This window comes from Thrips palmi, unplaced genomic scaffold, assembly GCF_012932325.1.
Source record: "Thrips palmi isolate BJ-2018 unplaced genomic scaffold, TpBJ-2018v1 HiC_scaffold_18, whole genome shotgun sequence".
Classification (NCBI taxonomy): domain Eukaryota; kingdom Metazoa; phylum Arthropoda; class Insecta; order Thysanoptera; family Thripidae; genus Thrips; species Thrips palmi.
In genome coordinates this window covers 11,765,845-11,789,596 of record NW_023144627.1, presented here as the reverse complement: position 1 = coordinate 11,789,596, position 23,752 = coordinate 11,765,845, and the positions used below count along the sequence as shown (strand labels likewise).

Genomic DNA, 23,752 nt, shown 5'->3' with positions numbered 1-23,752 from the left:
GGGGCGGGGCGTGGTGGGGCAGGGCGGGGCGGGGCGGGGTGAGACTCGAAATTCGATGCTGCACGCAGATGTAAACTTTCAGGGCGCGACACTTTCGGCAGCCGATCCAAGAGCGTTAGTTCAAGACCCTAAGGTTCGGCTTCCCCCTTCAAGTTTCTGGCGTCTTCATCCAGCAGAAATATCACTTCACAACGCATCATCTGCTGTTGCCGCTACCTTGCGCGGCCGCGTGGCCCCGGCCAGTATCGCCGACTGACTGCACACAACCCCTATAACCAATACAGTAGTTGGGCCAACTCAAATCCAATTCCGAGCCAGGCCGTGGCACCGCTCTGCGCCCCTCCGCACCGCTCCACAGTGGGTCAGAAGACCGGTGGAGGCGGCCAAAACTCTAGACGCGTTTTGAGCTGCAGAGTCGCTAAATGGGACTCGAACCGAACGTGTGATCCCACCAATGGATTGCTCTCCGAACGAGGAATCCATTGGTGGGGTCACACGTTCGGTTCGAGGTCTGTTTAGCGACTCTGGAGCTCAAAACGCGTCTGGAGTTTTGTCCGCCTCCACCGGTCTTCTGGCCCACTGTGCGCTCTGCACGGCCAACTCTACGGGACCGACCGCAGAATCGGCCGCCAAAGCTCTGCGCTCTGGTCCGGCCTGGCTCGCCCTGCCCTGGCATGCTTCCTCAAGCCCCGGCCAGGCCACGGCTAGACCTGTTGATTTTCCTGACCAACTGCCGGCCGATGATTCATTAAGCGGAAGAGCAAGGTCTCACAGTCAGTGGGCCGACGTCGCGAAATTCTTATTATTTGTGGCTCCCTTTCCAACCGTCTCCCCTTTCATCCCGCGGCCGTTTTATGTCTCTCTTTCTCTCCTCTTGTCCCTCGTGTGAGATGCTTGGTTACTTTCCGTCTTTGGCAGAGGGATGCGCTCTGCTGGCTACACTGTAAATGTCCTACGGTGGTGAAAGGCTGCACCAACATATTATGGTGGAGATTTTCTCCATAATACCAACGAAATTCATCAAAATATCTATAAGTTACAGTGAATTCTGAATGGTATGTTATGGAGTCAGCTGCTCCACCATAATATGGAACATTTTCACCATAATATGGAGAATCTTCACTGTGCAACATTTAGAGTGTATGACACTGTAGTCCGGCGCAAGCACGAGATACGTGAGGGCTTTCCTCCTGATCAATGTTATTCAAATTGCAGGTGTCTGGTCGCGCTGCGCTAGTCCACTCAGGAGGCCCGGACATCGACAACCCAGCGAACTGAATTCTATACTTGTGTGATTTGGGTGTTCAATTCAACGAGTGCTCTTAAAATGGGCTAATTTTTATCTTAATTAACCGCCCCGGAAAAATATTACCGATGAACATAAATGAAAGACCGTCCCGGCCGTGAGTTGTTTGGCCTGACAGGCCTTCGGTATCGACAGGGCCATTTGTCGCGTGGGTGCACTCACACTGCAACGTCAGACGAACACCTGCGTTCCATTAAGTCCGTCTGTCTCCCTCGCACTCACGGGGCGAGCCGCAGGGGTGCGAGAGAGACAGTCCGCCTTCGCAATTGCTGAAAGGGAAGGAGTGATGGGTGAGTTCCTCGCCAGACCATTCTTTGCCGTGCGACTGGGCCCACTGGGCGGCCCACGGTGGGCCACGGTGGGCCGATTGAAGTGTGCCCGGACAGCGGCTGTCATGCCCTGACAAATAGCGCCAACTAGCTCCGTTATCTGTCTCTGTCACTCTGCTTTTGCAGTGTAACGCGTCACCGAGTAACACAGTTAAGAACGAAGATGGGAAATTCGGGGCACTTGCCCAGCGCACAGTGGGCCAGAAGACCGTTGGAGGTGGTCAAAATCCCAGACGCGTTTTGACCTCCAGAATCGAGTACACGAACCGAACGTGTGACCCCACCAATGGATTGCTCTCCGAACGAGGAATCCATTGATGGGGTCACACGGTCCCATTTATCGACCCTGAAGCTCAAAACATCCCTGCAGTTTTGACCACCTCCACTGGTTTTCTGGCCTACTGTGCAGCGGTTAGGTGGCTGACTAAAAGTTGGCCCAAAAAAGTGCATTTCCATTCAGCGTGTGGGTGGATCCCTCCCCGGCCAGCCCGGCTGGGCGCAGCATTTCATTACCAAGGCACGCCGCCGCCCTGACAAGGGGATGTTTTCATCGGCGAATTATTTCCAGCAAATGAAATTGCGAAAAGTGAGGAAAAAATAAATTAAAGGCACACCTTGCTTCCTGTCTGGCACCCCTTTCCGGGGCCGCAAGGGCCGGAGGGGCGGCCGCCTTTGTGCGACAGAGAAAGAAGTCGAAATGGCTGTACGGGGAAGCGAGCGGGAACGGGAACCGCTCAAGGAGCAGCCATCCCCTTCACCACAAAGATTTAATTTTCCGGCTGAATATAAATCATATGACACAAGGACTTCTGCCCGGGGGAGCAGGGAGGCGCTGTGAGTGGTGGCCGTGGATAAGTGGCTGGGGGAAGCCCAGCGCCCGGCGTGGCGCGGCGTGGCGCGGCGTGGCGCGGCACGGCCCGCAAGCCTCAGTGAACACAAGTACCTGAGGGCCCCTCTGCTCTGCAGTGTGTACTTGTGAGGAACACTGGAATTGGATTTCCCACAAATACGCTTCTAAATCGAACGTTTCCCCCAGAAAACTGCCGATCAGAGCCACTAAAAAAAGGAGCGTTCTTTTATGACAAACTCAAAAAAGTAGTCAGTAGAATAAGACTTTTAGTCACGAATTCTTTATTTCGATAACTTTGAGACATATGCCAGTAGACTCGACAAAAATATTCCGTTATTACAAAAGAGAAATCAGAGGTACCGTAGAACAATAAATAGTTGGATGAAACGCATGGCAAGAATAAAAACTTGGTGTTTACTTTAAAAAGCATTTCGGGTTCAATTCATTATTTATGTCGATAACATGTTGGGAAAGCAAATTTGTGATGAGACAAGAACATTTCAAATGTTACTACCATAATGTACAACACGTCACGCTTCATAATTTTATCTGTACAAGACGCTATTTACACTTTTATACAAAATTTTATAAATAATTTGTACACTTTGTGCTACCGATGCATGTGCGAGAAATCCATTTTAAAGTTCCCTACTATCTGGTCTTACTCTAGAGGTGATTCCGTAGCAGGTACAGTGTGTGAAATATGCAAGCTAACGTTTTGAAAAAAAAAATCATCATTTAGTTTATTTTTTCAAAATATTTTAAAGGGAAGCGCTACTTTTAAACCTGGTGCTAAAACAGTAACTCCAAATACAAGGGAAGTAGCAGGAGCGCGTTTGAGTGAACTGTCAAAAAGTACTCATCACAGAAGTTCGGTTTTCAGCAAACTTGAAATAAGTGGAAGGTTTTGATTCATTGTGTTTCGCGTTGATCACTATTTGTCTAGGCCTCCAAACGAAACACAGAATAGCGGAAACTACTAACGATACATTTCGCACTTCATCCCTGGGGAACCTACTCCCCTTTGGAATTTTATTTACAAAGGTAAGCGGTGACTTCACCTCAGAACACGAAGCGGGTGACGACGACGAACCTTATAATTGTAATTTTACTAATTGAACAGAGAATAGTATTCACTGACAAAACCCGGCCGCACCCTGGAAACGCCTCCACTCAGCAAAATGATCGATTTACTAAAACGGTATTAAACGTCAATTGTAGACATAGATGCGAAATAATTTCTGTTAAATACTGCGATTTTCTTTTACTTGCGATGAATGCCCTCCTGGGTGCACACTGTGAAAATTTAGGTTGTCACTTGATGACGACGAAAACGGTTGTGCCCATGCAATCGGTAAAGGAGCTTTGGAAAAAAAAAATCGTCATCAATTTCTGATGAAATTATTACCGTTTCTAAATAGAGATGAAGATAGTTATCAACAATTTTGCCATAGAGTGACAACAAATTTTTACAGAGCAGTAGTTGACATCCCGCGTAGGCACTGTGAAGCCTTCCGGCCGGCCGCCTTACAATCTACTCTTAAAAACGAAGCACAACTTTTTAAGCTATTCAGTCGGTGTGTTTGGATCCGAGGGGCGCGGCTCGGCGGCTCGGCGGCGCGCTGCAAGTCATCGCTCTGGATGACGGTGGCGTGCACCGCGGCCGCTGTCCGTCTGTCCGCCCGCCGCACCGCCGTCTGCCTGCCTGCGCACGGTGTGCCTGCGTCACGAGGTCCTTCTCGGGGGTCTTCACGTGCGGCGGAGCAGGGCCGCGGCGAGCAGCAGCAGCGCCAGCGCCGCGGGGGCCGTCCGCGCGCCGCCGCCGCCCTTCACTGCGCACAAGAACAAGGCCGAGATCGTCAAGTGCCGATTGCGCGCCAAATTTGAATGCGTCGCCAATCTGACGCGCCTATCGCGATGCGTCGCGATGCGTCGCGGCCCGGAGAAAAAGACAAGGCCGCGAAGAAAAACAACAAGAAATTTTTGCCGGAGCAAACAAACCCTAGCAACCCCCTCATGGGGGGGAAAAACTCCAGCCAAATTTGTACACCATAATTCAACAAACATTTGAAATTCACTGAAATTCGGTAAAATTTATCGAAATTCTTCGCAAATTTCACTAGGTTTTGACTGAAATTCATCGAAATTCAACTAAAATTAAATTCCCAGTGATTTCCAATTTTCAAAAAAATGAGTGGAAAAGTGAAAGTACTCACACTCGAAGAAGGCCTCGCGGTTCTGCAGCATCCGGGCCTCGTGCGCGTCGTCGTCGTTGACCACCTCGTGCTTGGTGTGCGACCGCCACAGCTCGGTGGACACGGTGGCCACGCAGCGCAGCACCATGGAGCCGTCGCGGAAGTGGTGCGGCCGGATGGTGAAGCGCAGTCCCAGCATGGTGGTGTACAGCCCGTGCGCGTGCTTGGCGTGGGGGTGCTCCTCCAGGTGGCTGGGCTCCGTCACCTGCAACACCGTCATGATGCCATGAGCGTGAGGGGGCGCTCAATGGGCCAGAAGACCGGTGGAGGCGGACAAAACTCCAGACGCGTTTTGAGCTCCAGAGTCGCTAAACAGGCCTCGAACCGAACGTGTGACCCTACCAATGGATTCCTCGTTCGGAGGCAATCCATTGGTGGGGTCACACGTTCGGTTCGAGTCCCATTTAGCGACTCTGGAGCTCAAAACGCGTCTAGAGTTTTGTCCGCCCCCACCGGCCTTCTAGCCCACTGTGGGGCGCACAGCAGCTGGGTGACGGACCGGGTTGCCGAGCGGGCCGCAGCTGCCCAGCATCGACTAGCTCAGGGCGGGGCGAACCCAGGTGGGAGCACCTGCCGCCGCCAACCGCGCGGCCTGAGTGCACCCAGCGACATTTTAATTATCTTCCGAGGGGGCGCTGCTGCCTGTGCGTCCGCCCCGCCCCGCCCCGCCCCACCCCGCCCCGCCCCGCCCCGCCCCGCCAGGACTCCCCCCTCCGACAAGACGCCGTTTGATCCCGGGCCCTCGCCCCGGCCGGGGCCTTGATAGATATGCAGAGGGCGTGTGAGCACGTCCCAGGCCGCCCCGCCCTGGGGCCGCCACGCCGCGCAGCCAGGGCGGGGCCAGGGCGCGGCCAGCCCGGACACGGACACGGCGCGGCCACAAGGGTGGGCCGGGCGCCTGCTAAGCGTAGGGTAGGCAACCCGCTGCACTGTAGAGGCGCTGTGTTGCCTATCCTCTGATCCGCAGGGGCCCACCGCACCGCGGCGGACTCGCACATCTCTCTCTCTCTCTCTCTCTCTCTCTCTCTCTCTCTCTCTCTCTCTCTCTCTCTCTCTCTCTCCCGCGCATGCACGGCCGAGCACAAACAATTGGATGCCACAATGGCGGCGTGTCACCGCCTTGCCGGCTTGGCGGTAACAACCTTGCAATCTCACGCCGCCCCCACCTTCGCTCCCCATGTACACACACACACACTCACACACGGACAGAGGGAGCAGGTGAGATACCGACTACCGACAAACGCACCCCCAATGTGATGGCCTGTGCACACCCAGATGCGATGTCACCTGGGGGTAGTCAATTTCAAATGAAGGCCCAAGCCCAAAATACTCCGGTGCACAGACCTTTTCAAAATACATCCAAAAAAGAATTTTCAAGACGACAGTGGAGCGTTGTTTGGCATTCAGGTTTTCAAAACGCCTTTCATTTCAAAAATTATCGATCTTTATCGCGACGCACTCTCTTTTCTCTCGTCTCCACATGCATAAAGTAGTCCGCGACGCAGAGACGCTGTGGCGCGCAGACGAGGCGCGGGGTTTATCTCCCACCTGGCAGTGCGGCACTGCAAATAAAAACAACAACAACAACAACAACAGGTCCGGGGCCACTTTTTCCCCGATGCACGCGGGCGAGTCGGACGTCCGGTCTCGGGCGGAGGCGCGGAGGCGCTCGGCCTTTTGTCGTGTGTTGGAAGCTGGCAGCAGCGTGGCTGGCGTGCCGACATCGCATTCAGCGTGGAGGGCATGGAGGGGCTGAGCCGCGTAAAAGGAGGTTAGGTTGCCTAAGTCCCCCCTGGGCTCGCCCCTGGGCCCTAATAGGACCAAGGGACGGCCTTTTTCGGCGCGGCATAAGGTCCTTAGCGGAACCCCGCAGAGAGAGCGAGACAGAGGGAGGCGGGGAGGTCACACCACCTGACTTGGCACCTCCGGGCTCGCTCCGGGGGCGGCACAGAATTTATCGTATTCACGCCGGAGTGGTACAGCAACACTTTAACTTATCCTTGGAGTGGGCCCAACAACGGGGGGGGGGGGGCATCGAAAAGCCACAGCGGGGTCTCGAGCCAAGAACGGTCGTCGCCCACCATCTTGAAACGCACACACAAAAAGAAAAACGAAAAGAAATGGAAAGTTTTTACTTTTGCCGGAAAAAGAGGCGGTGTGACTGCAGGCTGCAGCGAGTGCACAGTAACCCTGGCGAAACGGCGAGGCGAGACGTCAGTAGCGCGGCGGTCTTCGAGTCGACAGAGTGCAGCGGAGTGCGAGCTGCTGCATCGCAGTGGGCCAGTTCGCTGGCAAGCCGCGGCCAGGCTGTCGCTCTGTCTCTCTCGCACTCAGGGGCCGTCCCGTTGGGGTGCGACAGAGACAGAGATCGCTTCGGCGGCAGGCCTCGAGGCTCGCGCCGAGGAGGAGGCCAAATAGCAAACTTTTAATTCAAAGTATACCAAGGCAAGTTTGCGGCGAGGCGGCTGTTCAAACGAGAAACCAGTGAGCGGCGCGGGCGGCGCGGCAAGGCGCTGATCCGGGTTTAAAACCGGAAGCACAACACCGGAAAGGCTACCGCTGCAGGTGGTCGGGCGGGCCGCACAGTGGGTCAGAAGACCGGTGGAGGTGGCCAAAATTCTAAACGCGTTTTGAGCTCCAGAGTGGCTAAATGGGACTCGCACCGAACGTGTGACCCCACCAATGGTTTGCTCTCCTAACGAGGAATCCATTGGTAGGGTCACACGTTTGATTCGAGACCTCTTAAGCGAATCTGGAGCTCAAAACGCGTCTAGAGTTTTGGCCGCCTCCACCGGTCTTCTGGCCCACTGTGCGCCGTAAACTCCTGGCCACCTGGTTGACCCTCGTCGGCTCGCTCGTCGGCGAGGTGGCGACCGCCTCATTCATCGCGTGGCCCGGAGTGCTGTTCGGGGAACCCTTATCACCGCAGTACTGGCCAGGTTCGTCCGTCTGTGCGCCGAGCTGTGTGATGCGCCTCCGCCACCGTGTCGGTCTACGCGACAACGATTCCGTCTTTGTACCTGCCTCTGTGCCTAACGAGCTACCCGACCGAACGAGTCCACTGTGGAACTGGGTTGCCAACGGACGCCTTGTTTTGCTCGTCCGTGAACTAAATTCGAATTCGCACTCAGCTCGCCAGCTAGTTGGTCAGCCCGCCGCTCCGTTCATGCCGAGGCCTCGGTCAGTGCGCAACAATGTCAGAATTATTCTCTTCCAACTTCCAGCAGCCTCCGCCTCCTCTCTCTCTCTCTCTCTCTCTCTCTCTCTCTCTCTCTCTCCCTCTCCGCGTGCCTTGCGGGATGCGCGGCGGGCGAGGATCTAGACTCTGCGGACTCCGGTTTACGGGCTCCACTCGACCCCACCTGCCCGTCCGGCACCGGGCGGGGGGTGTAAATGCAACACACTGAGAGATTGAAAGCAGAGACAGCGTCCCAGGCGCACAGTGGGTCAGAAGACCGGTGGAGGCGGCAAAAATTCTAGACGAGTTTTGAGCTCCAGAGTCGCTAAACAGGACTCGAACCTAACGTGTGACCCCACCAATGGATTCCTCGTCCGGAGAGCAATCCATTGATGGGGTCACACGTTCGGTTCGAGACCCATTTAGCAACTCTGGAGCTCAAAACGCGTCTAGAATTTTTGGCCGCCTCCACCGGTCTTCTGGCCCACTGTGAGGCGGTACGAACCTGCTGCGAGTGGAACGCGGAACCCAAACTCGTCCGGGACAGTCGGAGAAAACGAAGAAGAAGGGTCCGGATTTGGGCGGTGGCCCAGCGGGGGCAACAGACAGTGGGATGGCCGCACTGGCTGGGGTCTAATTCCGGGCGCCTCCATGTAGCAAGCCGTGGCTAGCCGTGGCGGCAGCAAGGCCCGGCAAGCGGAGCGCGCGGAGCAAGCAAGCGGACGTGCAATGAAACCTGACGATTCCGTCTGAGGCGTGGCGGGGCGGCGGGGCGGCAGGGCGGCGGGGCGGCGGGGCGTGCCAGTGCCCGCGTAGTGGAGGGGCGTCCGAACCGCGGCGGTGAGGGGCAATGCCGTCTCGGACGCAGCCGCTCGAAGGCAGCGCCAAGGCAGCGCCAAAGGATTCAATTCTCCGGCCGAGGTGCGCGAAAGGAACGTCGGGAGGCCGCCGTGCCCGGTCCGGGGCGGAAGCATGCCAGCAAGGCCGGCAAGGCCAGCAAGGCCGTCGTCCTGGTCCTCGACGCCTGGCTGCAGCAATGCAGGGCGACGCCACGCCTGGAGCCAATTAAATCCCGCCCCGCCCCGCCCCGCCCCGCCCCGCCCCGCCCCGCCCCGCCCCGCCCCGCCCCGCCCCGCCCCGCCCCGCCCCGCCCCAGCGTGTGAGAGGGCGGCGGCGGCGCGGCGGGCGGCGGAGCGAAAGGAAGGACCGTGAGGACGCCGCGCCGCCGTCCCGCGGCCCTTCGCCTCCCCTTCCAGTCTGGCCGTGTTGTCTCCGGGACGCGCACAAACCGGACAAAAAAAATATACCGTGGACCCGTGTTTCGACCCGGGTGAGTATATTCACTGCGCGATACGTACCGGAAAGAGTGCATTTGGAATATTTTAAAGTACACAGTGTTTTTAGGGTTCCAAATTTATTTATTTTTAAATTCAAGCTCAAAGCTCAAAACGCGTCTAGAATTTTGGCCGCTTCCACTGGTCTTCTGGCCCACTGTGCGCTGGCAGTGTCGGCACCGGACTGCGTTGGCTGCGTTAGCGGGTCGTCCGGACTCGGCCGACGCCAATGGCCCCAGGGAATGGCGGGGAAGTGAGACTTTGTGTTGAGGAGACGGCGACGAGGGGGAGGGGGGAGTGAGAGGGACAGAGAGGGAGGGACGGAGCGAGAAAGGAGGGGGTGCTTGCGGACGTGACAGGTGAGGCCGGCATATACAGAGACACGAGTTTGCGTTGTATCGGAGTGCCGCGAAATCGTTTCCTGCTTGACGAAGCACGTGAGGAAAAAAATGTTAAAAGAAGAAGCAAGTTTGTGGGCGAGTGCGAACCCCAACGATTCCATGTCTTCCAATCAAGACAGACTGCCCGTTCGTCGGTCGGTTACTGGAATGATTACGTCTGCTGGGACCAGGGAAAATCTCTGACGCACTCTGCCGAGGTTTTAAAACAAGCTTTGCCTGGGAAATCGTCCCTGACCCCGCCGGGGCGCGCCCTGACCTGCGAGCGTGTCTGCGAGCCATTGCTGCCAACCCAACGCAGCGGGGCAGCAGCCGACCGGGCGCGAAGAAGGCCAAAAATGGTTTAATATGCCGGCGTTGGCAGCAGTTTGCTGCTTAGCGGCTCGACTCCGGTCCTAAGTGAATAAGTTGTACAAGACGGCGCTGCGGTCGGAGGCTGGAGGGGCGTCCTGCAACAACACAACGCACCGCGTGGCGGGGCGGGGCGGGGTGCCTTGCAGACGGGAAAAGTTCACTGATCCCTGCAGGCATGGTTATTGGAGCCGTTCTGCTTATTACTGGCGTGCTGTGGTCCACGCTGTGGTCCGCGCCAATCCCTGACCGCTGCGCCTCGGCCACTGTGAGCCGAGCCGTGGCCAGCCGGGCCGTGTGGCCAGCCGGGCCGCGCAGCGAGCCGCGAGAAATTGAATCTGGGTCGAGAAAAGCCTCCGGGCGGCGCTCTTTGGGAATTTAACATCAAACGAGCGAGGCAATAGTTGGCATAACCCGCGGGGCAGGGGAAGTCCGGGGGAAATCGCGAGGCGACACTGCAGGAAAGCAACGAAAATCAGTGCGCTGGCGATGAATAAAAGGGACGAATTATATCAGCTGGTCTCCAGCGCACACTGAACCTCCCGTGCCTTGGCCAGGGCAGCGCCAGCGCGCCAGCGGCACGGCATTGCAAAATTCATCGCACTTCAAAGTGACTGATTGAGTGAGCCACGGCCAGCAGGCCGGCGTGCAATGCCTGCCGCGACTCAGAGCAATTGCAGTCTCGTACGAGTGACGTTCGCCAACAGACGTCAGCAGGCCCACAAAGGGGGACAGGAGGTTGTGTAAACGCACAGAGCGGCTCTGTGCGCCGAACCCGCGGGCCCACTCGTACACTGCCGAAAAAGAAGTGGGGAAAAAATTGTTAAAGAGTGTGAGGGATGCAGACTGGGGCGGGGCCGGGCGGGGCCAGGCAGCCAGGTTGAGGAGAGGCAGGACACGGAGCATGACACGCCGCGGAGGGTGCACGCCAAGCAAACAAACTTTTCCCCTCGGAGACTTCTCTGGAGAGGCGCGGCGCCGGCCGGGGGAGGGGAGCCGCTACCGCGCCGCCACCATGTTGCAGCCGCCTACTCCAGTTTGCCGCGTTCCCGCCGCACGCGAGACAGACAGCCAGGCAGGCCACCACACCGCGGATTAGATTTTCACTTTTACTGCCGCCAGGCTGGCTGCACTGCGACCCTTGCAACGGTTGCAAGCGAACCGGGAGAGTCATACAGCGTCAGGCTAAGCGGTCCTTTTTCGGCCCAAATATCCTACAAATTCGACTGAAGGGCGACCCCCATCCTCTCTCTCTCTCTCTCTCTCTCTCTCTCTCTCTCTCTCTCTCTCTCTCTCTCTCTGAACCCTGAGACGTGTGCACCGGCACGAAAATATTGCCAACGAGCCAAGTCGCGCCTCCCGTCCGGGTTTGTTACGGTGGCGGCACGGCGGAAAAGCAGCTCCGATGATCATTAAGGGAGACTCTCGTACACGTCGCGGAGCTCGAGAGTCAACTCAACACAAAGCCCCCATCTGCGTGCGCTTGACTCTGTGTGTGTGTGTGGGGGGGGGGGGATATGAGAGAGGCAGAGCTACAAGCACGTGCCCGGCTTGAGTCATTACGTCAACGCGAAATCATCATCAATCGCAATATGTTTTATTCTAAGACGATTAAGGGGAGTTGAACTTTTGTCCTTCGTCCGGTCAACCCTGACCATGCCGTCTCGACACGCGAGAGCAAAAGTTTGTGTGACGTCATCAAGCCCGCCCCTTGCGTAAATACAAGCGGCCCAAAGTAGTGGCTTGCTGCCCTCCGACAGAGCCATCGAACCACCACCACTGCACTGGTCGGTCACTTTGAACTGTTGTTCGGTCGGCGGAGGCTGGCCCCGCCGTTCCCCGAAGCTGTGCGACGCAGTGCCGCGCAGTGTGGTGGCGCCCGGTGGCGCCAGTGGCGGCCCCGCCACTACACCCGGAAATGTGCCGGGGCTTTGGGACGCGGCCTGACCGCTGTGACGTGGCCCGGCCCAACTAATGTCCGTGAAACTAGACCAACACAATTACGGCACTTGAATACGGAACGGTGCGCCCGCGTACAGTCGGCACAGTCTGTACGGTGGTGCGCCGCGGACGGCCACAACTTTTCAAACTCTTATTTTACCATTTATCCTTTTTAAAAAGTCTTGCAAAATTTGGCATTAAAAGGGTGCTGGGTCGCCTAGTAGGTGTCACGGCGAGGTGACTTTGTTGTATAATGGGCCGGGACTTTCCACACGAGGCCATCCCTGCACGATGAATGGCGAGGCAGGCAGGCAGGCCGCGAAGGATCAGCGGCCACATAAATAACTCCCCAGAGCCGGCGGGGCCGGGCCCGCAGGCCGATTCCGAGCGGAGGTCTCTCTCGCACTCGCGGGGCGTCCTGGGGCGTCCCGGCGCGCCGTGCGGGTGCGAGGGAGACAGGCCGACGCGACCCCCCGCTCGGAGTCAGCCCGCGGGCCGAGGGCCCTGCGGCCGCGCGGACGGGACGAGCACGGCAAGCCGACGGCAAGGTCGCGGGCAAATTCAGCGCCTAACGGGGGCCGACGACACCAGCGGCAAAAGCAGAGGCATGACAAAAAGGAACGGCGGCCGAAAGGTGGCGCGGGGAGTCGAACCCGGGACGCCGAGGCCGAGACGGCCGTGAAACAAAGGCGGCGGCAATTCGCTGTCCGGCCGGGTGGACCTCTGGCATCGCCTTACGGCAGGCGGCGGCCGAGCGGGGACTCTCGGGGAACAACCTTAGGGTCGGCCGAGGCGGACCCCGACAAGTTGGGCCGGGACGAAGGGTCGGGGCTCGGGTCGGAGGGTCACCAGCGGGGCCGGGGGCCGGGCCGGGGGGAAGGAAATAGGTTCGGTGCAGTATATAAGTCAATAACAAATACATGAGGTCAAGCCATTTCGACCTGCGCCACCGCGGAGGGCCACGGGGGAAGCCAACAGGGGGTTTACACGGCCGTGTTTGTGTGTGTGTGTTTGTGTGTGTGTGTGTGTGTGCACGCGCGCCGTAAGTGCAGGACGACACGGGTGCCCCTCACGTCGAAGCAGGGGAGAGGGGATCACACCGGGATAACTTCCAACTTAAAGGGACGAGGAGGAGAAGTAGGAGGGAAACAGTGGACAACAGAGGCGGAAAAGCTGCGCAGGCCAACGCCGGGTGGGGCCGAGGGGGGCGGGGCAAACAGTTTGAAGAGCTGTTACTGTTTAGGTCAGTTGGTCAGTCAGCAGGGTCCTTTGCAGCGGGACGAGTTTGGCCTGGCAAGACGCACGGCCGGGGGGAAGGGGTGGAGTCGATGGTGGGGTCCACGGCGAGGGGGAAACAACGAGTCCTCGAACGGACGCCGCGCACTCACCATTGATACTCTTCTTGCCATCTCACATCCACAAGCACTGCACCAACACCCACACCGACGCAAGTCACACACACACACACACACACACACACACACACACACACACACACACTCGCAAGGCCCCCCCATTCTCATGCCGTGCCGGGGGCCTTATGAAAATCCACCGGAAGATACTGCTTGCATAGGGGCTGGATCTGGAAGTCCCCGAGGGACGCGGAGCCGCCAGGCCGCGCCAGGCCGCCAGCGCGAGGCGTGGCGAGGCGTGGCGAGGCGCCTCCAGACAAATCCCATTCGGGCGTTGGGGCGCACACGCCGCCAGACTGATTCCGGCAGGGAGCATCTGTCTCTCTCGCACTCGCGGGGAGTTCCGTAGGGTTGCGAGAGAGACAGGCGGCCTGGTGAGGAGGGCGCGGTGGGCGCACTGTGCGGCCGACATCGGGAGTGCCTACCCTCCAGGAGGAGGAGGCCGCTGCCCTGGCGTGGAGGCAGTTGGCCGCCGTCAAGTTTCGATTGACAAGTGGCGGGGCTGGCGGGGCGGGGTGGGGCGGGCTGCGCCTTGGAACGCCTTCCAGACTGCCAGAAAGGCGCCCTGCCCTTCTGCAGCAACCGCCCCACCCCGCCCGCTTCCAGCTCTCGGCCACAACAGCGTTATCGCGTGAGACGTCATTCTACACGGCCGACAACTGTCTGCCCCGCCCCGCCCCGCTTCCCTCCCTGACTCCGATCCCTTCCGCCGCGGCACGGAACCGGCGCGTGATGTCCTTGGCGTTCACGTGCCGATGCGATACCGGCAGTCGAGGGGCACTCGAGGATTAGGAGGACGACGAGGAGGGAGTGGAAGGGGGAGGGGTCCAACCCGGCCACGATTTGCCATAAATGTTGTAAGGCACAGTCTGACAAGTGAGTTGCCGTGCCCCCCCCCCCATGCCTGCCCATGCCTGCCCATGCCCGAATGTCGGATCGAGGAGCAGTGCTGCTGTGGTCTGATGCCAAACAGTCGCCCTGTCCCTCTCGCACTTGTGAACCGCGTCCATGCGTGGGAGAGAGGCAGAGCGATGGCTGTTCTGCGTCAACCTGCTGGGGGTCGTGGCGTCAACGGGTCAGCAGGTCACCCATTATTGGACACAACAGGACCGTGTCTGTCAAAGTCGACGAAGCGTCATGTATTTTAGAGGACGTCCGTGTACTATGCAATCCAGCAAAGATTTTTCATTAGCACGGTCAGGGCACGCCTGTGTTACGTGCCGGTCACACGAAGAACACCGCATTGGCAACCCCTCGAAAAATAAAAACTAAAATTTGTGGCTATTTTATTTATCCAGACTTATCCCTCTGCATCTACAGGTCGTAGGTCACTCCCCACTCGAACACACGACTCCAGCCAGGTCGTGTCTGGCGCCCGAGCGCCTCGAACTTTCCTCCGAAGAAAGTGATCCAACGCGGCACGCACAGGGCGGCGCCACGGCCCGGCGAGGGAAAGACAGACGGGGATAACTGACAGACGAGGGCGCAGCCCAGGGTGTTTGTTTGGTTGGGGCTGCGGATTCCGGTATGAAAAATTGAGAGGGCAAACGGCCGTACACGTGCAGCCCACACGTGGCGGCCGCGCCAGGCGGCGCCAGGCCTCCATCAACGTCCACGATTTTCCTTCCAGTGGAGTAACCGCGGCCGCTCCTTCCAAGTGACATGAAAATATAACAGGCGCGGTAGTAACTCGGTCCGTAACGGTAACGGCGGCCCCGACGGCTGGAACAGAGTGGAACAGTAGTGTGGGGCATGCCTCGCAACTGCAACTCGCTTACTTGGGGCGTCTCGGCTGGAAAGCTTGCGACCGGGAAAGATACAGCACTGGCCTAATGTCGTTAAGTGCCGAAAATTTGAAAAAAGAAAAAAATTCCAATGCTTACGCATTGCACGGTGTTCCGGTTGTGGAAATCATTTTGAAATCTGTCATTTAAACGTTAATTACGTTAATTTTACCGTTATTTACGTAACTTTGAATCCTACCGATATTTTTACATTCCCAAAAGTGATTCAGTTAACACAATGACCATCTCAGTCCATCTCGCGATCTCGCGATTTACAGTGCTCGCTCATGTTCGTCAACCGAAAGTCATCCGCCTTCCGAAAGCACCCCTCCCGAGTTTAAAAAGTTTGTCAAACCAACCGTCGTGCTGGTTATAGAATTGAGGAAAACATGAGACGAGAACCGCAGCCTTTAAAAGCAAGCCAAACAATCCAACCTCAGCAACAATAGAGGGGCAGTTTCAATGCGCGACTACTCGTTTTTTCAGCCTCGCGATTTTCGAAAGGGCGCAGACGCCGAGAAAATTGTTGCCAACTGCGGAAAATCTATTTATTCTGTCTTTTCTGCTGTGAAGTTTTTACTAATGACAGATTTGAATTATGTGTAAATGTTTTATCAGTGTACAATGAGTGAACATTGGCATTTGTGAATTTTACGGCGTTTTAATTTCTTTTTATCATGGACTTTAAATTTTGACAGTTGGTATAATGGCAGTGGGACGTTTTCATCGAGAATTTTTCTTCATGTTTTTATTATTTTCTTAGAACAGTGATTAGTTTTTGTCACTTTGATGAGGCAGGAAGTTTAGTTTTGAGGAGTGGCACATTTTTTCTTCGAAACGTTTCTGGAAAATGTGAACGGATAAGGGGGCTTGATTGTTGCAAATTTATGTTTTAGTCGTTTACGGAAAATTTCCACGATAAATTTTTAAGATTTTCTGGACTTTTTATTGTATTATGAAAAGGATTAATATGGCGGGAGCGAAATGTCCATCCTGGGGGGTCCGTAGAAGAAGAATTCTGAGCGGCCCCGGGCAATAGGGGTCCTCCTTCGTCGGAACCCCTAAAAAAGGGAAACATCCTGGCTTTGCACAGTGTAGCAAGGTGATTGAGCCACCTTCCCCTGCGGCCCTCCACCAAGACGGCGCACTAAATGACAACAAGCTCAACATGTAGGATGGCTGGCGCTACGCTACCTCAGACGAGCCAGCTCCCCCGCCGCCACGGAGTGAGCCACTCGGGTGGGGGCTTTAGTGACAGAGACACACGCCGTCGTAGAAGCGCATCGCGGATGTAGAATGCGCTCACACACACACAGCCCAGGCGGTGCGCGGTAACGTAATAATAATTCTTTATTCAACGTCGTTGGTGAATAATTCAAATTTGGCGGGCCAGGCCCGGCCGGGCCCGGCCAGGCCTCGCCGCGCTGCCGGCCCAGAGCACGGCGATGGCGGCTGGAGGTTCAAGGTGAGGTAAATGATTGAGGCGTCCAGGCCCGTCCGCCGGGCCGCCGTGCCACCCTTGTCGTGCGGCGATGTCCTCCCCTCCCTCCCTTGGCCCCGACAGGGAGATTTCCGCCACCAAGTTCGGAGAAGCAGCGGTCGTAATATCGCCAAAAACGAGTTGAAAAAGAAGAATGCCGAGTAAGACTGACGAAAAACCGTGTCGGTTGGCATTAATTTGGCACTCACCGCGCCGGAAGTGACACCTGCTGCCGTTTCGGAATGCGATGAGCGCGGGGAAGAGGGTGGCCACTAGGAGGGGGGAGGCCACGTAGAGCCTCTCAAGACTCGAGAGGCGTGCAATAATTACAGCCACAAATTCCACCGACGCGGCGAACAAAAGTGATGCACCGCCGTTCTGGTGTGCGGGTGGGAGAGAGAGGGTGGATAGGGAGAAGAAAGAGGGAGGGAGAGGAAGGATGCCGGCTCCGTCGCCGTCTTCGGGTCGTCCATATTTTTCCGCGTCTTCCTGGCCTTTCGCTTTTTCTCATAAATAACAAAAAGGCGTGGCGGGGCGCGGCGGCCCGGCCGGAGAGAAATGGCCCTGGCCGCCCTGGCGCCCTGGCCGGTGTTGGGAGTTGTTTATGCCCCCGTCGGCCCGGCCGGACGGGGCGGCCAGGGCCTGGCCAGGGCCCGGCAGCGGCCAGCACCCTCGCTCCTCGCCGCGAGGTGTCTCGTCTCCGCCTTGTGTCTCAGTTAGCCCGCCGGCCTCTCGCTCCGGCCGGCCAGCCCTGCGCCACGGCGCGGCAACAGCTTCGCCGGCAGGGCGACCTTCAGGACCTCCAGGACCCGCAGGACCTTGAGCCAGGTCCATGACGCTCCTTTTTCGGCATTCCTGGAAACAAGCTTGCTGACCCCCAGCCGCCCTCTGTGTTACAGCCCTTTCGCCGCGGTGGGTTCAACGCGGAGGAATAAAAGACGCGAGGACGCGCCGTCTTTTGTGCGGGGCTCCGAAGAAAAGGCAAGTGTGCAAAAAGGGCAACACGAAAGGCGCAGGGTAGAACGCGCGGACTGTGGTGGCCGATGGCCAATCAGCGCGAATCCACCAGATGACACAACGGGATCACACTCAGCCATCGCAGCTACTTAAACAAGTGGAGGGGGCGGGCCGCGCCGGGCGGGCACAATGAACCGATAAATAAACCGGAAAGCAGCAGCCCCAGCAGCGCCCCCCCCCTTTTCCCCACATCCGGACCCCGCCAGCAGCGCGCTAAGCGGCGATCGAAAATGCACTCTACTCACGGGCTTGTCGTTGATGAACCACTGCAGCTTGGAGGCGGGGTGCGACTTGGCGGAGGTGCAGTTGAGCCCGAGGTTGTCGCCGACCTGGTACTGGCGGTCGGGTCCGGTGATGGTGGGGTTCTCCTTGGGGATGGCTGGAACAGGAAACAGAATATTGCCACAGCCGTTTTGGCAAGTCGGCAGTGGGGCGGAGGCGCAGGGGAAAGCCTCTAAACAAGTCCTCGAGTCCTCAAGTGGGCAATACGTCACAGGCCTTGTCAGGGCGACACAAAAGAAGGCCGAATTACAGTGGCGCTGCCGGCGCTGCCTGCCTGCCGGTCCAGAGGTCCCCGGGGCGGCCGCAGTGCCTCACGCCGCCAGCCAGCAACCAGCCAGCAGGCAGCCAGCAGGCAGCGCTGCATGTCAGCCAAGTAAAGTACGTTGCAGACAGGCCCCTGCCCTACCCGGCGGGCCCCGGGGTGTATGCCTGCCTTATTGATGGCCCGAACGGAATCTGTCGCCTTAACTTTGGCGCCGCGGACAGCTGGAGACTGCCAGACGGCCAGACTGCCTGACTGCTGCTGAAAGGGCTGCCCCATACGTATGGAGGGGGACTGCTTGCCTCAGAAGACGGAAAGGGCACGCTTCTAGCTGCTTAAATTTGACCGCAAGTTACGTGTGTGATTGTACACGCCATTGCGTATTTCACGAGCGGCTTGAACACATTTTAAATCACGCGTGACTGCTGAGCAAAAAGTCAAAAAGAATTGCTTGTGATCGGCAGCAGACTGGCAACTCAAACAAGTTGCAGTATGCGCTAGCTGAATGTCTCTCTCGCTCTCTCTACGGGACGCGACTGCACGAGAGACAGGGCACCAAAGCTTTGTTGAGAATCAGGCGGCTGCTGAGCAGGATGATATTTCCTCGAATAAGGACAAATAATTAAGGGAGAAGGTGCAGCCCGCCTGTCCGCCTCCGCGGCCTCCCTCAAGGGGCACAAAAGGCCCCTTACCGCCCCAAGGCCCCCGCTGCCCCCACCACCCCCGCCGCCGGGGCCGGCACTTGACGCCACAAGAGTCCTCGTGCGAAGCAATATAGTTGCTCAAGACCGCGGCCCCTTGACCGCGGCCCCTTGACGCAGCCCCTTCTCCAGCCCCCTCCCCCAGCACGTATCTGCGCCGCGCTGCGGGGCACTTGGGTTCTTTTGCCGCGTCTCACAGTGCCGCTGGCGTTCCGTCGGCCTCTTAAAAGGTGCACGGCTAAAACGCGCAGGAAAACAATGGAATGCATAAATAATGGGAGCGGCATCGGACCAGAAGAGGGTCGCGGATAAATATGGAACAGACCGATTAGCGACCGCTACGCCGCAACATCAAACAAATGCATTAATCTAATGTATCAACAGTCTGCAGCGAGGCTGGAGAGTCGCCGGTGAAGCACCCGGTGAAAGGAAACGATGTGGCCTTTAGGGTCGCCGAGTCAATGGAGGCACCCTCTGGTATTTGGTTGACTAAATCATGAGAGGCACCCACTGACCTGGTTTTTCGGAAACAGTAAAAACTATCTTGTTTTGAAGTCAGCGCCAAGGGGCGCCGCAGACACCCCAACCTTTCCAGCGAGGGCCACCGACCTCATGATAATGCTGCCTGCAGATTAGCATAGGGCTTAAGCAGCAGCAGGCGGACCACCAAAAATGAATCTTTTGTTGTTTTTTTCCTCCCTTCCTTCCTGAATTTTTGCCGGGGATCCCCGCGTACACGACTGGTACTGGATTTGCACACCACGAAAGCTTCTTTGTGCGGCCGTCACAGCGTCGCACTCGACCGAAAAATTAAATCAAAGCGACAAATGCAGAAAGGGTCGACGCTGTGTGTGACTTCATATTCATTGGCAACGTTGGCACTCCTCGTAATGAGAAAGCAGGGCGGAAGAAGAAGAAGGAGAAGCGGAGGGAAAGTCTGCGCCCACAGCACGGCGGTGGGGTGCTGCGGTCTGGACCAAGTTCATCGGAAAATACAGATGGAACGTATGGCGGGCCACCAGTTTGATCAACACGGAGCTGAGAAACGGAAGAAAGGGAAAAATTCAGGTTGTTGACGACTGCTTTTCACATTTTTAAAGTCAGCAGACGACAAGCACTAGCTGTTGACACCTAGGTGAACTCAGGGGTGTGGGAAAGGTAGGTTCGCAGTAGGGTACTTACACACGACCTCCATGCGTCCCTCGCTGTGTGCCGAGTGGAAGTACGGGGCCTCGCCAGACACCTCGCACCGGTAGACGCCGCTGGTTCGGATGGACACCTGCTTCAGAGTCACTTGCTTGCTGTTGGAGCGGGGATTCTGCCGGAGAAACAGAGAAAAGAGGAAGTTGAAGCGGGGGAAATTCCACTGAAACCCACGCGAATCGCCTTCCCTGGTTACAGGCGGTCCGATTTACATTAGTTTGCCTGGACCGCCGGGACCGCCCCGCCTCTCCAGTGCGTCCTCCAGCGGGCTCCAGCCGCGGGGCTGGACTTTGCGGTCCGATCAAACCGGGCGAGCTGGGCGTGAGCGTATTTGCACAGTCCCGTCACTCGAGTCGAACAGACGGTCATGATGTTGGCTGTCGCCGAGGCGGGGAGGGGGTGCGGGGTGGGGGATACTTGTCACATATCAAAGACGTCAAGCGGCCGGGGGGAGGGGCAGGCCGGGGCAGGGGCTGCGCAGAATGCGAAAGGGCCACGAAGTACGAGGCTGGTGCAGAGCAAACGGCGCACAGTAAATACGACCGGACCCTTGTCATCACACGTGCGGAAAACCACAAACAAGTTTTCCAGCGGACACACACGCACGCACACGTCTAAAATATTTCCTAGCTCCTGACCAGAACTTTGGATGAACCAGTTGCCATCATTGAGGATGCTCTCGACAAAACGAAGATTGTCTTCATTTTCGGCTTGACGTGAAAACGCGTGAGACGCCGCGTGTGCGGCACAATGTGTGTCGACGTGATTTGGCTCTGTTTGCAGGTAAGTGTTGTGGGCGGGGCGCGGGCCGCGGGGGCGGGACAAAGATGACACAGAGATGAGGGGAGCCGCAGCGCAAGCAGCGCGCCGTGTTTGGTCTCGAAACACAGACAAATAAGACCCACACGTTTTGCATCCCAAGTACTTGCCTTGCCGTCACTGCCACCACGACGGCGCCTCGGCTTGCGGCTGCGTGGAGCGGAGCGAGCTTGCACGCAATAATATAGTGCTCGTTAGTCCGCACACCGGCGGGGCTCTGTCGCCGTCTCTCTTGCACCGACACAGAACGCCTGAATCGCACAAGAGAGACAGGGCGACCGACCGACGCAATGCTTCTGAACACACGAGCACAACGGGGTACCAAGATGGCAGCCCGTGACTATGGGGCATCCTTACTACGACAACAGTGCCCTCAATTTTTTCCCAGTTGAAACCCGCTGCCTCCGGTTTTTATCAAACATCTACGAAATTGAAATTGAATTTGTAAAGTTGAAAGTTAAGGACCATTTTTTGTGAAAATTATTTGTTTTTAAGCTTTGCAACCAATCACGCTTTGCCGCTGGTGCGCTGTTGTGGTCGGGCTCGCAGTACTGGAGCGATGCGTCGTCTCTGTCACACCTAAAGGGTACGCCCCATGAGTGAGAGAGACTATCTGCGGTGGTGGGGGAGGCCTAAAGCGAGCGGAAGGCAACGGAAGGCATCGGCCTGGTTACGTCATCGGCGGCCCCGGCCGACTTTCTGCACGTTCTCGATTCACTTCCAACCACCGCGTTGCACCCAGCTCGCGTGCTCGGTGCTGGTGCATGTCCTAGAAGTGTTCAGGGATGCACGATGTACTGCACTGCTTTAAAGGTGTATGTGCTTTGGCGAGCAGACCCTTCACGCGGCACTATGCACTGCTACTCATCCTCGAGTATGCGCGCGTGTTGTAAGGAGGAGTGCAAGATTTACAGATCGCCGACTGCAAACTCGAGGAAACTAGCGCACTATTTTATTTCCGCACCCGTGGCAAATGCCGTCGCCAGCCAGTAAATATTGACACGCATTAACCGCGATTTACACCCCGACGTGGTGCCGGTCCCATTCCGGTTTGAATCAGTGCGAATAACGAGGCCCGGCCGCGCGACGCCACGCGCTGCGCCATTGTCTCAGGCCGTGAATAGTGTGAATAGTGCCCGGGGAGCCCGTCTCGTCCCCAAACACGCGGCCGTGCAAGGCGTGTGTAATCTGCTGGTCCGGCCACTGGTTCGACGACGCTATGAGGAGAGACGTGGGGCGTGCAGCGTTGAGCTCCGCTTTCAGTTATGAAGTTTCGTGTGCAAATTTTAAATTGGGTTTGATTTTTATTCGTTCGAACTGTTATCTCATTTTATTTCTGCCCACCCAATGCCAAGCAGATCACTACTGATCTCCACGCTTACTGCCGTTCTGCAGCGGCAAGACTGTTGACACTTACATCGACCTTGACGCCGGCGATGTCCTTAAAGGGGTGCTTCTGTGGGTCGGAGCGCGGCTTGTACCGGAAGAACTCCTCGTTGTCCTTGTACCACTGCACCGAGTAGAGCTCGGGCGACTCCATGTCGTACTGGCAGTGCAGCACGGCGTCCTCGCCGCGCTGCTTGAACGGTGGCACCCTCACGCGCACCGACAGTGGGAACACGCCTGTGGACAGACAAACGGTACAGTCAGTGAGGAACAAAACGAAACGTGCCCGCGGGCTGGTCAGAATACGTGAGTTTCGGTCACGATAACCAATACACAGACAGACGGTCACACAGACAGCACAGACACGAGACCGGAGAGACACATGCAGTCACACACACACAGAGACACTTGGAGGCGCAAATTATTTACGCGGCGCAACAAGGCGAGGCAGGGCGGGCAGGGCAGGCACCCTCGGCCCAGACGCGCACTGTGTTCATCAATATTCGACAGCGCTTTATTTTGAGCGTCCGCTCGGCTTGGCGTCGCCACCGTAAAACGCTCTGCGAGTACACCGTGAGGAGCAGCATGTCGCCGGGGGGACTGCCAGCCCGACAGTGGCCCTTCCCACCGAAAATAAAAACTTTTGCAAAGACTCAGGAAACTTGATTTAGAATTACAATATTGCGGTCGATCGTCAGACTATCAAAGGTCTTTAAGTCACCGCCACAATTGAATGCCCTCTGTGGCTCCCAATAAGCGTTTCTGGGAAGTTTCGGAGGAAAACCTGCTAGCGAAGCACGGCGTCGCTAGTGGCCTTGATTGTCATTTATTCATGCCGAAGTCGGAAAGTTTGGTGACCAAGGGCCGTGGCCGGCCACGGCAGGGGCCGCCCAAAGGGCCGACTGTCACATTCAGACAGACTCCACTCAACAGGTCAGCCCAGCGCGGCGGTAAGAACCCCGCAGCAACAAGTCAGAATCCGATGGATGAGCGGCGCGTCAACACACGGCGGGGCGAGGCGGGGCGAGGCGGGGCGAGGCGAGGCCGGGCGTGCCTCGTAATGAATGCAGTGGTCCGTGTCGCCGACTTCGTTTCCCGGCGCTGCCCATCCATCTCCGCGACGCTCCACCCGTTATACAATGATGATAAGACCCGAGGGGCGCGCGATAAGGTGAGTGTTGTTGTGAGGGATGGCTCCTCCGGGGCCTCACCGGTCACGGAAGTCTTTGGATAACGGCTGCCGCTGACGACACCCTTCATCGAGCAGAAAGTTTTTTGCCTCTTTTTTTCAGCAGGGGTGTGTCAACTTGATGATTTTTTTACCCGCGTGTTGAATTGCATACAAGTCAAGAAACGGGAAGCGTAATACATTATGGGTGAATTCACTCGAAATATAAATTGAGAGAAGAAATATTATGGTAAAAATAGAAAAGTGGTCTTACAAAAAGAAGACCACATATTTGG

At 57.1% G+C, this 23,752-nt stretch overlaps 1 protein-coding gene across 1 annotated transcript in view; it reads right to left on the bottom strand.

Annotated features, from left to right (window-relative positions):
• Positions 1 to 4,219: 4,219 nt before the first annotated feature.
• The window catches only part of LOC117644803 (cell adhesion molecule 2-like), a 72,444-nt gene continuing 52,911 nt past the window's right edge, over positions 4,220 to 23,752 (bottom strand). Inside the window, exons 3-7 of the mRNA XM_034384434.1 lie at positions 22,320 to 22,525; positions 20,063 to 20,198; positions 17,881 to 18,014; positions 4,702 to 4,945; positions 4,220 to 4,317 (exon numbers count right to left, since the gene is read on the bottom strand). Coding sequence (XP_034240325.1) covers positions 4,235 to 4,317; positions 4,702 to 4,945; positions 17,881 to 18,014; positions 20,063 to 20,198; positions 22,320 to 22,525 — 803 coding nt within the window. The 3' untranslated portion in view covers positions 4,220 to 4,234. The remainder of the gene's footprint in view (positions 4,318 to 4,701; positions 4,946 to 17,880; positions 18,015 to 20,062; positions 20,199 to 22,319; positions 22,526 to 23,752) is intronic.